This window comes from Hyla sarda, chromosome 1 (assembly GCF_029499605.1).
Source record: "Hyla sarda isolate aHylSar1 chromosome 1, aHylSar1.hap1, whole genome shotgun sequence".
NCBI lineage: Eukaryota > Metazoa > Chordata > Amphibia > Anura > Hylidae > Hyla > Hyla sarda.
Window position 1 is genome coordinate 111,157,104 of NC_079189.1, and position 11,847 is coordinate 111,168,950.

Here is an 11,847-nt window from a genome sequence, read left to right on the forward strand (position 1 = left end):
ACGGATTTTGGGTCGCACTGTACAGCCCAGTGTCAGAAAGCTGGGTTTGCGTCCGAGATCTTGGGTCTTCCAGCAGGACAATGAGGGAGATTTTTCCAAACCTGTCCAGAGGAAAAGTTGCCCAGTTGCCCATAACAACCAGTCAGCTTGTTTTTCCATTTTTAACAAGGCCTCTGCAAAATGAAAGAAGCGATCTGATTGGTTGCTATGGGCAACTTTTCCTTTGCACAGGTTTTGATAAATCTCCCCCAATGACCCCAAACAAATATCAAAAAGCACCCAGAAATGGATGACAACAAAGCGCTGGAGAGTTCGGAAGTGGCCAGCAATGAGTCCAGATCTAAATCCCATTGAACACCTGTGGAAAGATCCAATAAGAGACCTGGAGCAGTTTGCAAAGGAAGAGTGGTCCAACATTCCGGCTGAGAGGTGTAAGAAGCTTATTGATGGTTATAGGAAGCGATTGATGTCATTAATTTTTTTCCAACTTTTTTGCAACTAAATATTAAGTTAAGGGTGCCACTAGTTTTGTCCAGCCCATTTTTGGAGTTTGGTGTGACATTATGTCCAATTTGCTTTTTTCCTCCTTTTTTTTTGGTTTAGTTCCAATACTAACAAAAGGGAATAAAAATGTGCATAGCAAAACGTGTTACTGCAATCCTTTTCTGTGAGAAATACTTCATTTACTTGAAAAATTTCAGGGGTGCCAACATTTACGGCCACGGCTGTACATCCAGCAATGAAGAATGTTTAAACAAAGTAACCAGTAATATAATTAAAGTGAAGTAAGAACATAAGGCATGCTGCTGTGAAAGTCATGTTTAATATTGTCATTATTATGAAGCAGACTGAACTATAAATGGTTAATGGAGAATAAAGTTTTTTCTAATCATAGCCCTGATGGTATTCTGAAGATCTCTAAGATCTATCAAAAGATCAAATAAATATGAAAACGAAAATCAAAGCCAATGTAAGTAACTTTATATTGGGAACATTTTATCAAAATGCACTAAACTTTAAGGGATTGCCACAAGTCAAGCAATTCACCATAAAATAACATTAAAATCATATCAATGTTTTCAGACATTTAAAAACCACAAGTCAAAAACCAAGGTAGTGGGGGACAAAAAAAAATAAAAAAATAAAAAATTAAAAAAACTATCAAACTCTGTAGCAAAACACTCCAGTTAAGATTGGTAACATTTTACCTATTAAAACAAAGAAAACATACAAAATATTTGATAAACGTAATGTTTAATGTATAAAGTACGAGGCAACTATTTCTGTATTTAAAGTCCAAACTTAAAGCTCTGTCATATTAGATCACGGGGGTTTTGTACTGCAGGGGGCAAGTTTGGGCAACGTGATTCCTCATCCAGTAATGCCAAGTCTTCAACATCCTGACCACTGTATTTCCTCTTGCATATTTTTACTACGACTTTCTTCTTCAGGAAAACTTTTATCGCCTCCCTGGAAGCTACAGCTTTGGCATTTTCCTTTGTTTTGCCGCAGCCCATCCCTAAATAAACACCTTGGCATCTCAGTTCACACACAATGTTTTCCTGAGTGGTCTTATTTTGTGGCAAATCTGCCAAGTCCTTCAGAGGCACAAAAGCAATGTCCAATGTAGAGCTTAAAGACTCAACAGAAGAGATCAGAACTTCTGAATGGTTAAGGTTGGGGCTGAAACCTCCTGACGATACCAGCTTCCAAGCAACTCTTTTGTACAGTCTGTTGAAGAATGACTGGCGGCACTTAACATCCTCAGAGGTCAGTCTGCGAGTACTTTTCCCTGTATTAGCCTGTGACTGGACTTTTGTGGCTGGCCGTGAGTTACTATTACTTTTCCGTTCCTGAGCAACAGGTTCAGAATGGCCTGCATCTGTGTTTTGTGCTTCACTGTTAGGGTCATCTCCAGCATGTGAACTCTGCTGGCAGTCAGCCTCCGAATTTCCCCAGCTTCCATCATTAGGTCTCTGCTTTTCAGGGGGAATATCTTCTACCCCTTCTGCATAATGGAAAAGAAAAAAAAATAAAAAAATAAAAAATTATACAATATATATATTACACTTTTGTTAGTACAGTGGACATCAGAACAGGAAAAACTGCTCAGTAACTTATAAGTGTTATGTCATAACCGACTATGTAAAACCTGTGTCCTGTCAACCAGACAAATGTTATTTAAATAAAAAAACATAACAAACCTCATGTCACATAAGCATGTCCAACATTTGTGCGGACTGGGTCCTGAGACCTCCACCATCACCAGGACATGCAGGGAGAAGCGCCCAGCTAAGCACCTCTCTACCCATCTCTCCTTGCTGCAGAAAACCGATCCCTCAAATTCTAAGAAGTCTGTCTCCTGCAGCGAGGAGAGAGACAAGGAGAGAAGTACATTGCTGAATGCTACTCCTTGCTTGTTCTAGGGATCGTGATGCATGACTGACAGCCCGTGTCATCGCTCCGAAAAACTGCAGAAACGGCTCCCAGGATGGTGAGGATAAAAATGTTACCATATAACACTTTGTCAAGCATTATATATGGTATAATCTACTGCTTGGTTCCCTTTAAAATATCATTGTCATTTAAAAACGAGTCAAAAGCTTTGACTGCTCAGGGTGCTGAGACCCCTAATGATCACTAGAACAAGCTGGGAGAAGCAGAGAGAGTCTCTCCCTGCTGCAGAAGACTTGCTTCATAGACGTTTTATAAAATGTGTCTCCTGTAGCAAGAATAGAAATGCTCAGGCGAGTGCCTCTTCTGGCTCGTTCTAGAAATTGGTGGGGGTTTCAGCACCTGATTCTGGCAAATTGAGACTTTTGATGTCACTTTATTACATTTCAAATGAAAAGAAAGTAACACATTCATCAGCTAATCGATAGTGGAGCAGAGGGTCAGCAACACCCCCCCCCATCTGCAAATGATGGCTTAAAGGGGTACTCCATTGGCCAGCATTGGGAAGTAAATGTTCCAAATGCTGTTTTTGCGTTGCGTGATGCCCCCTCCTATTGACTTGCATTGAGGGGGCTTGACCATGACGTCACGAGGGGCATGGCCGACCCCCGCAGCCCGAAAACAGCATTTGGAACATTTATTTCTGAACGCTGGCCAGTGGAGTACCCCTTTGAGGACAGGCCATCATTATCATCATCTCAAAAAAAATCACTTAAGTAAAGCATCTAATATTTCCCATTATATTAAATACAAGACATAATACCACTAGAGATGAGCGAACTTACAGTAAATTCGATTCGTCACGAACTTCTCGGCTCGGCAGTTGATGACTTATCCTGCGTAAATTAGTTCAGCCTTCAGGTGCTCCGGTGGACTGAAAAAGGTGGATACATTCCTAGGAAAGAGTCTCCTAGGAATGTATCCACCTTTTCCAGCCCACCGGAGCACCTGAAGGCTGAACTAATTTATGCAGGAAAAGTCATCAACTGCCGAGCCGAGAAGTTTGTGACGAATCGACTTTACTGTAAGTTCGCTCATCTCTAAATACCACTATGGCCCAGATTTAGCCATATGCCTGAAACCACAACTGTCTGGTACTGTCCAAAGCAACCAATCATAGCTCGGCTTTCATTTTTACCAGAGCTTGTTAATATGTGAAATCTGAGCTGTGATTGGCTGCTATGGGCAGAACCAGACAGTTTTGGTCAGATTGTAAATCTAGGCATATTTGTTTTGAAGTGTATTTCCATAGTTAGCCATAACAGTAAATCCAGGCCATAAGTGTGGCCATACTGGTTGGCACTTTAAACTTGCTTCTCAGAAATGGACACTAAAACCATCATTACATTAAAGAGTAAAGATTCTGACAAATTGTGTGTCATTTTCTGCAGCTCTAGGGGGTTACAGATTCTGAATGAGGAGTTTTAAGTCCGAACAAAAAATTACCAAAACCTCTGTAAGGCTGGGTTCACTCTACAGGTGTAGTGTACGGGAACCAGATGCCAAATAAATATTTCTTAGAACAATTCACAACTATGAATAGTTTGCAGGGGATTTTAGTGAATACAATGGGGGAAGACAATAGAAAGTGTCACCAAAATACTTTTGTTACCCATAGCAACCAATCGCCGCTCGCCTTTCATTTTACCAAAGCTCATTAAGATATGAAAGCTGCCCTGTGATTGGTTGCTGTGGGCACTAAAGGTTTTTTGCTGTTTCGCAGTCTTGTCTCATTTGCCAAACATTGCAGTAAGTAAATAAATAGTAAACAAATAAGTCCTAATGTTTATGTCTATGTTCTGCTAACCATTGCTACTTGCAATCCCTCTTTTCTTCACCTTGGAAACCAGTTCATCGCGGGTTGTATGGACTGGGGCATCAGTCACCTTTATATTTTCTGCCATTTTTAGGACTCTATCCATAACTGGTGGAGGATAACTTCAAAAAAAAAAGCATACACAAATATTTTAGAAAGTTTCCCATGGTGACTTTAATAAGTAAAACTTAATATATATGCAAAACATAACAATGAACAGATATACCGTTTAGTTTTCTTCTTAGGCTGCTTTCACACTATGTAGTTCACCTGTTAATAAACGTTCGTTATTATGTATTGTTAACAGATGTTTAATAACAGGTGAATTAGCGGATGCTAACAAACACCCGATATAACATCCGTCATGTACTGGACGTTTTAACACCTCTGCACAGACTCCAACAGCCAGGACTACTACTACTCCCATCATGGAACAGACTTGTTTCCATCATGGGAGTAGTAGTTCCCTGGCTGCGGTAGTCTGCTGGGGAGGTTACATCAGTGTTTGTACTACTACCCCCATCATGGAACATAGTCTGTTCCATGTTGGGGGTAGTAGTACAGGGGCTGAGGGATTGATCGCACCGGGTCTCACTTCTGACACGTGATCCGAAGTTATTAAGCAGGGGAGCGGGCGGCATGGTCCGCAACCCTGCGATGTACACGATGCATTTTTTACTTTCATTTTTAAATTCCCTGCGGGGAGCCCTGAGTGGCCGATACTGAGGAGCCATTCAAGGATCCCTGTGGGGTATTTAAAATGGACAATGTGAGGGGACATATGTATATTAAAAGTGTTGTGAAGGAGGGGGGGCATAGAGCGCTATATATCTAGCCCCCCAGCGCATTAATAAAAATATGACCCCAGCCAGCGCATTTATTAGTATATATCCATAACCCCTGTAGGCGCTATATAAATAAACAAACCCCGCCAGCGCATTTGTCCTAATTTTCTATTGCAGCGCTATAGGTGACGAGTGTATCTATCAGATCGCATCCAGCAGCCGCCGGCCAGATGATCCTGATAGATATACTATTCATTCATAGCGCCAGCGGCTGCATAAGTATATAGATGTGCTGGGGGGCAGACATTATCTGCCCCCCACAGTGCTTCTATATACATATGCAGCTGCCGCGATATGAATGAATAGTATATCTGTCAGCCGCATTGGCCGAGCAGCTGCTGGATGCGATATGACAGACATACTTGTCACATATAGCGCTGCACAAATGCACGATATGTGACAAGTATGTCTGTCAGATCGCATCCAGCAGGCATCTCTCTCTCTCTCGGCCAAAGTTCACTCATGCGGCTCTTTTCACTCAGACTGGAAAAACCCGGATCCGTATCTTTCTCAAATATTTTGTCTTCTAAAGTCTCCTCTTCCAAGGTTTCAATCTTAGTCACGAGCAGATAGCAAGATCGGGAATATGACATGAGGAACATGGTGTATAGTTTTAAGTAGGGCTGCAGCTAACGATTATTTTATTAATCCATTAGTTGTCGATTATTTTATCGATTAATCTGAAAAAATGTCAAAATGCCAAAAATAAATAAATAAAATAAATAAATAAATAAAAGGGGTTCAGCTGATTCTACTTGAAAAACTATGTACAGTGGCCATATTAAAAGTTTCTAGCATATGATGTGACCAAACAGAAGCAATTTTATTATTATTTTTTTTTTACGTTTCCACCGGTTGCTGTACAGGATCATTATTAATGATCCTGTACAGAAACCAGCGTAAATTTGATATTGCTGCATGGGTAACTGTCTGAACTATTACATTTTTTTTTAATGATTCACTAATATTTTAATATTTCAGACAGTTACCCATGCGGTAGTATCAGATATGTAAAAGAAAATTATTTAACTTTTTTTTGTATAGCAATAGGAAAAGGGGGAGCTAATTTTTATTGGGGGAGCAGTAAATTTAAATTTTTTTATTTTTTATATAGCACTCCTATACACACACGTGTATGTGCAGACTGCAGACCATTGCTTTTACAGACCCCATTTAGACCGCAGGGGGACCCCCCCCTTTAGACCGCAGGGGCCCCCCCCCATTCTAGACAGCTCACCTGCAGCTGTCCTCTGTCGGGGGCTGCCGCTCCGCTGCACAGTTCTCCCGTCTGCATCACGTTGTGCTATGGAGGACCATGTGACACACGTCACTCTGCTTCCTTCGTAACGTTACGCTGGGCGCAGGGGAGGAGGTGGAGTGATGTGTATGTCACATGGTCCACCATAGAACAACGTGATGCGGACAGGAGTACGAGGACAGTTGCAGGTGAGCTGTCTACAAGGGTGGGGGCTGCGGTCTAAAGGGGGGCTCTGCTGCCGCCGCCCGACATGTCCCCACTGCTGCCTTGCTCCTAGCGCACTGCCGGGTCTATTCTCTGCTGCTCATCTCTGTACCGATGGAGATGAGCAGCAGAGAATATACATGTCCCGGCGGTGCGCTGATTGCATTAGGAGCAGGGCAGCGGTGGAGACATGTTGGCTTCATTAATTCACTGCCGCCACTGACTGCAGACAACGAATCGGGCGATTATTCGATAACGGGATTCGTCGACAACGAATCCAGTTATTGATTTTAATCGATTACATCGATTAATTGTTGCAACCCTAGTTTTAAGAGTAGGTAACATATCTTTTTTCAGTATTAGAAATTACATATAAATATTAATATATATATATATATTGATCGGCAGTCAATCATTTTAATCAACTTGACAACATCACTAGGGGGGCGTGACCGAAACATCACATCCCCGTCTCGGAAGCAGCGCCCGGGACAGAATGCCAGGGGCGGCACAGAGATCAGTGGTGTTATACACTAACTGCAGAGTACACCTAGCGAGTAAGACCTGTTCACATGTTTTTTCAAATTTAAAAAAGGCATCCTAGGATCTGTTGAATGCCAAATTAATGGTGCTGAAGAATGGCTTTAAAGGGTACCTTACTAAGTTAAACTCCTGCCTGTTCTTCAGATTGCCTTGGAGATCTGCCGACCACACAGGGCGGTTGGCTTGCTAAGGCAACCATATGAAACCCAGGGAGGAAACACGAACAGATGCCTCAGCAACAGTACTGCCCAGTGTGAAAGGTGTCTCTCTATGACAACCTGAAGAACAGGTGAGCGTTTACCTTACGGGTATGTTTACACATCAAAATCTCAACCCAGAGATATTCTGGGTCAGAGATTCCATCTGAGCGGCCGCCATCGATATCTTTCGGCGCTAGGAACACATGGACCTGTGTCGTCACAATTGATGCCAATGCAGTCAGTGCATAATTCCTCCAAAAGAATGAACATGTTGCATTTTATTTTATTTTCACCTCACAAATAATTTTTTTTGTTCCGGAGCATATGTTATGGAAAAAATGTCACTACAAAGTAAAATTGGTCCTGCTAAAAACAAACCCTTGTATGGGTGTGTAGGGAAAAAAATGAAAGAGTTACAGCTATTAAAGAGAAGGAGAAAAAAAAATGAATGCGCAACAATGAAAACTGGCATAGTCCTGAAGGGGCTGAAAACTGGGATGTCCCGATATAAAGGAGTAGTAAAGGAGCGCTGATAACACTGATCAATGCTATGGCATAGCATTGATCAGTGTATGCATTCTAAAGATTGCATGTATTACTCCCCTATTGGAGCTAAAAAATTGTGGAAAAAAATGTAACTATAAAAAAGCCCTTCCTCTAATAAAAAAAAAACATCAGTTTTTCTCATCTAACCTGTTGGGGACAGAGGACGTAGGCGTGTGTCCTCGCGTCCCGGTACTTAAGGATGGAGGGCGTACCTGTACGCCCTGAGTCCAGTTACCAGGGTTTGAAGCGAGCTCACGATCTGAGCGCACGCATCAAACCCGGTGGGTCCTCATTGCTCTCAGCAGCCAGGACCCAGCGTTAATGCCGGGCATTAACCCTTTAGACGCCGCTATCAAAGTTGATTGTGGCGTCTAAAGACTAAATTAAAATGTCCGGGGCTCAGCGTTAAAAAAAAAAAAAAAAAAAAAAAAAAAAAAGAAATATTATATATACATACACATGAAAAAATAAAAGTTAATTAACCCCCTTCCTACTAAAAGTTTGAATCCCCCCTTTCCCATTTAAAAAAAATATATATATAATCTATATATATAATCATGAAGTACCAACACATGTGCGTATAAGTCCAAACTATTAAAATAAAATGTTAGTTAAACTGCACGGTTGATGGCATACACATGGGAAAAATACCAAAGTCCAAAATGTTTTTGATCTCTTCATATACCATAAAAAAAATTAAAAGCGATCAAAATGTCCCATCAAAACAAAAATGGTACCAATAAAAACTACAGACCCCGGTGCAAAAAATTAGCCCTCATATAGCCCCCATGCGTAAAAATAAAGTTATAGGGGCTGGAAGATGACAATCTTAAACATACTAATTTTGGTGCATGTAGTCATAATTTTTTAAAGTAGTAAAATAAAACCTACATAAATAAGGTATCCTTGTAACCGTATGGACCTACAGAATAAAGATAAGGTGTAATTTTTACCGAAAAGTACACTGCGTAGAAACGGAAGCCCCCAAAATTTACAAAATGGCTTTTTTTTATTTCACCCCACAATTTTTTTTTTTTTGTTTCGCCACAGATTATGTTATAAAATCAGTGATGTAATTACAAAGTACAATTGGTGACGCAAAAAACAGCCCTTATATGGGTCTGTAGGTGCAAAATTTAAAGTGTTAGGATTTTTAGAAGGGGTGGAGTAAAAAATGAAAGTGCAAAAATGAAAATTGGCCTCGTCCTTAACCCCTTAACGACCATGGACGTAAATGAACATCCTGGCTTGGCGGTACTTCGCGCACCAGGACATACATTTACGTCCTGTGTATGACCGCAAGCATCGGAGCGGTGCTCGTGTCATTTCCCACTGGTAATGGCCGACATCGCAATCGCGCGGATTTCCGCCATTAACCCCTCAGATGCTGTGATCAGTACAGATCACGTAATCTGCGGCAATGCGCATGTTAAGATGGATGATCCAATCACCTACCTACGTCCATCCGTCCGTCTCCCGCTCTGGTCTGAGATTGAGCAGACCAGAGCAGAAGATAGCCGATAATACTGATCAGTGCTGAGTCCTATGCATACCACTGCACAGTATTAGCAATCAAATGATTGCTATAGATAGTCCCCTATGGGGACATAAGTGTTGAAAAAAAAGTTGAAAATGTTTAAAATAAAATGTAAAAAAAAAAAAAAAATGAAAAAAATCCCCTCCCCCAATAAAAATTGTCCGTTTTTCCCATTTTACCCCCAAAAAGCGTATTTTTTATTAAAATAAACATATTTGGTATCATCACGTGCATAAGTGTCCGATCTATCAAAATACATTGTTAATGATCCCGTAAGGTGAACGGTATAAACGTAAAAAATAAAAAAGTCAAAAAGTATAGCTTTTTTGTCATATTTTATTCCAAAAAGAAAAAATTCTAAAAAATAAATGTGGTATCAATAAAAAGTACAGATTATGGCGCAAAAAATGAGCCCTCATACCGCTCTATATACGGAAAAAGTTATAGGTGTCTAATTAGGGCAATTTTAGTTTACTGATTTTGTACAAAAAGTTTTAAGAGGTACAAAAATATAAACGTATCTAGCCATGGGTATCATTTTACTCGTATTGACCCACAGAATAAAGAACACGTCATTTTTACCATAAATTGTACAGTGTGAAAACGAAACCCTCCAAAATGTGCAAAATTGTGGTTTTCATTTAAATTTCCACCCTAAAAATATTTTTGGGGGTTCGTCGTACATTTTATGGTAAAATGAGGTTTCATTACAAAGTAAAATTGGTCACGCAAAAAAAAAACAAAAAAAAAACAAGCGCTTATATGGGTCTATAGATATAAAAGAGTTATGGATTTTAGAAGGCGAAGAGGAAAAAACGAAAACGCAAAAATAAAATTGGCCTGGTCCTTAAGTTGAAAATGGGCTTCATCCTTAAGGGGTTAAGGTCAAAACGGGCTTCGTCCCCAAGGGGTTTACAAAAAAAAAAAAAAAAATCAAATTAAAACCACATCACAAAAAACAAAAAAATAAGGTATTCTCTCCCCCTGCCTATCCTGCGGTCCTCCCTAGTCCAATCACCACCGCTGCCCCATTGCCTCCCCTATCTCCGGTTTTATAATTCCCTGTTCCCGGGGTCCGCGCTACTTCTGGCTCGGGCAGCGTCCTGAGCTGTCACTGTGCATACTGGCGGTGATGTCGCGTTGAGGACGTCACTCGTCATTGCGCTGCGCAGCGTGCCGCAGGATCCAGAAGTAGCGCGGACCCCGGGAACAGGTAATTATAAAACCGGGGATGGGGGAGGCAATGGGGCAGTGGTGGCGGGGGTCTCTGGCCGGGGAGGCAGGGGGCGGGGCATTATCGGCAAGGTAATATGCTGATAACGATAATATTCAAAATCGTGAATATCTGCCAAACCGATAATCACAACATCCCCAGGTGAAAACAAATCCTGGCTCCTAGATTCAAAACAAATTAGTTAAGTCCTGTCCTCAGGCTTCTATCACAGAAGTTCTTGATGTCTACACTGAATGTAAACAAAGTGTGAACAGGGGCAATAAAGCAGCCATAAAGTGTTCTGTATTGTAGGTGACCATCACCCTATAGCACAGATTCCCACCAAGGGAGCCTTCGGCTGTCCAGGCATGCTGGGAGTTGTAGTTTTGTACCAGCGGAGGCTCCCTTGGTGTTAAACACTGTCTTATTAGTAATAATGGTTAGTGAGTGCGCCAACTCTGCCACCACAGAAATCACGTGACCCTGCTCATTCACTTCCATAGAAACGAAACTCTGCAACAAGTGAAGGTGTCAGTAGCCGCTGCGCACGTACCGGCAGCCGGTGAACACATGGTTGGCCCACACCATGGAATAGGCGAGCAGCCGGTCCAGGCCCAAGTCGTTGGACTCCGGGGGCGGCGGCCGCTGCTCGTCCACGCGGAAGTCCCTCATGTTCCTGAGGACGAACTCTCTCCGGTGCCGCCACAGCTTGTCCGATTCGCACTCCCCCCGCAGGCTCTCCACCCAGACTGCCGTCTCCCGGTTCTGTCTCAGGAATTCGGACACATCATCTTCGCTCGCCATCCCCATTCAGGGAAAGCGGCAGCTAACCCAAACCCGGATCACCCCCGCCGCCACTGAGAGGGAAAAAAAACTATACACCGTCACATCTGCATCACCGCCCCTCATGCCGACGTCACGACGCTTCCGCTACCGCCACGTGACTGGGTGCTGAGCGCGCCGCGCCATCTTAGGTGTGGGCAGCGAGTTTACTGTGATCCTTTCATTCTGAAAAGGTCCACCAACTTGCACAACAGGGGCTGTATGTTGGAAAACTACAACTCCCATGATTAATTGAAGCAGAAATTATAGTATTGCAGCAGGTGTAGGGAGCAATAATGGGCCTAATTTATCAATTAGTTTTGTTGCCCATAGCAACCTATACTAAGGCTGGATTCACACCGTTTTTTTTGTCTGAGGGTGCTGAATCGGCACTCCAGAGTGAGCATGA

At 42.0% G+C, this 11,847-nt stretch overlaps 1 protein-coding gene across 2 annotated transcripts; it reads right to left on the bottom strand.

The window, feature by feature from the left end:
* Positions 1 to 804: 804 nt before the first annotated feature.
* On the bottom strand, positions 805 to 11,558 carry CDKN2AIP (CDKN2A interacting protein). 2 transcript variants are annotated; one of them, XM_056560319.1, is made up of 3 exons: positions 11,170 to 11,558; positions 4,262 to 4,392; positions 805 to 2,008 (listed from the first exon to the last, which is right to left on the bottom strand). In XM_056560319.1, exons 1-3 carry the CDS (start codon positions 11,424 to 11,426, stop codon positions 1,314 to 1,316), a joined length of 1,083 nt encoding a protein of 360 aa, XP_056416294.1. In that variant the 5' UTR covers positions 11,427 to 11,558; the 3' UTR covers positions 805 to 1,313. The 2 variants fall into 2 exon arrangements, with proteins under 2 accessions (XP_056416294.1, XP_056416302.1); XM_056560327.1 differs by having other exon boundaries at positions 1,866 to 2,008; positions 4,293 to 4,392; positions 11,170 to 11,557.
* Positions 11,559 to 11,847: the final 289 nt, after the last annotated feature.

Bases quoted from the DNA above. Each gene is read 5' to 3' on its own strand.
- CDKN2AIP (XM_056560319.1), bottom strand. From the start codon at position 11,426: ATGGGGATGGCGAGCGAAGATGATGTGTCCGAATTCCTGAGACAGAAC. The intron at 4,393-11,169 runs GTACGTGCGCAG...TTTTTTTTGAAG, and splicing joins CATGTGTTCACCGGCTGCCG to TTATCCTCCACCAGTTATGG. The intron at 2,009-4,261 runs GTTAGCAGAACA...TCCATTATGCAG, and splicing joins AGGGATTGCAAGTAGCAATG to AAGGGGTAGAAGATATTCCC.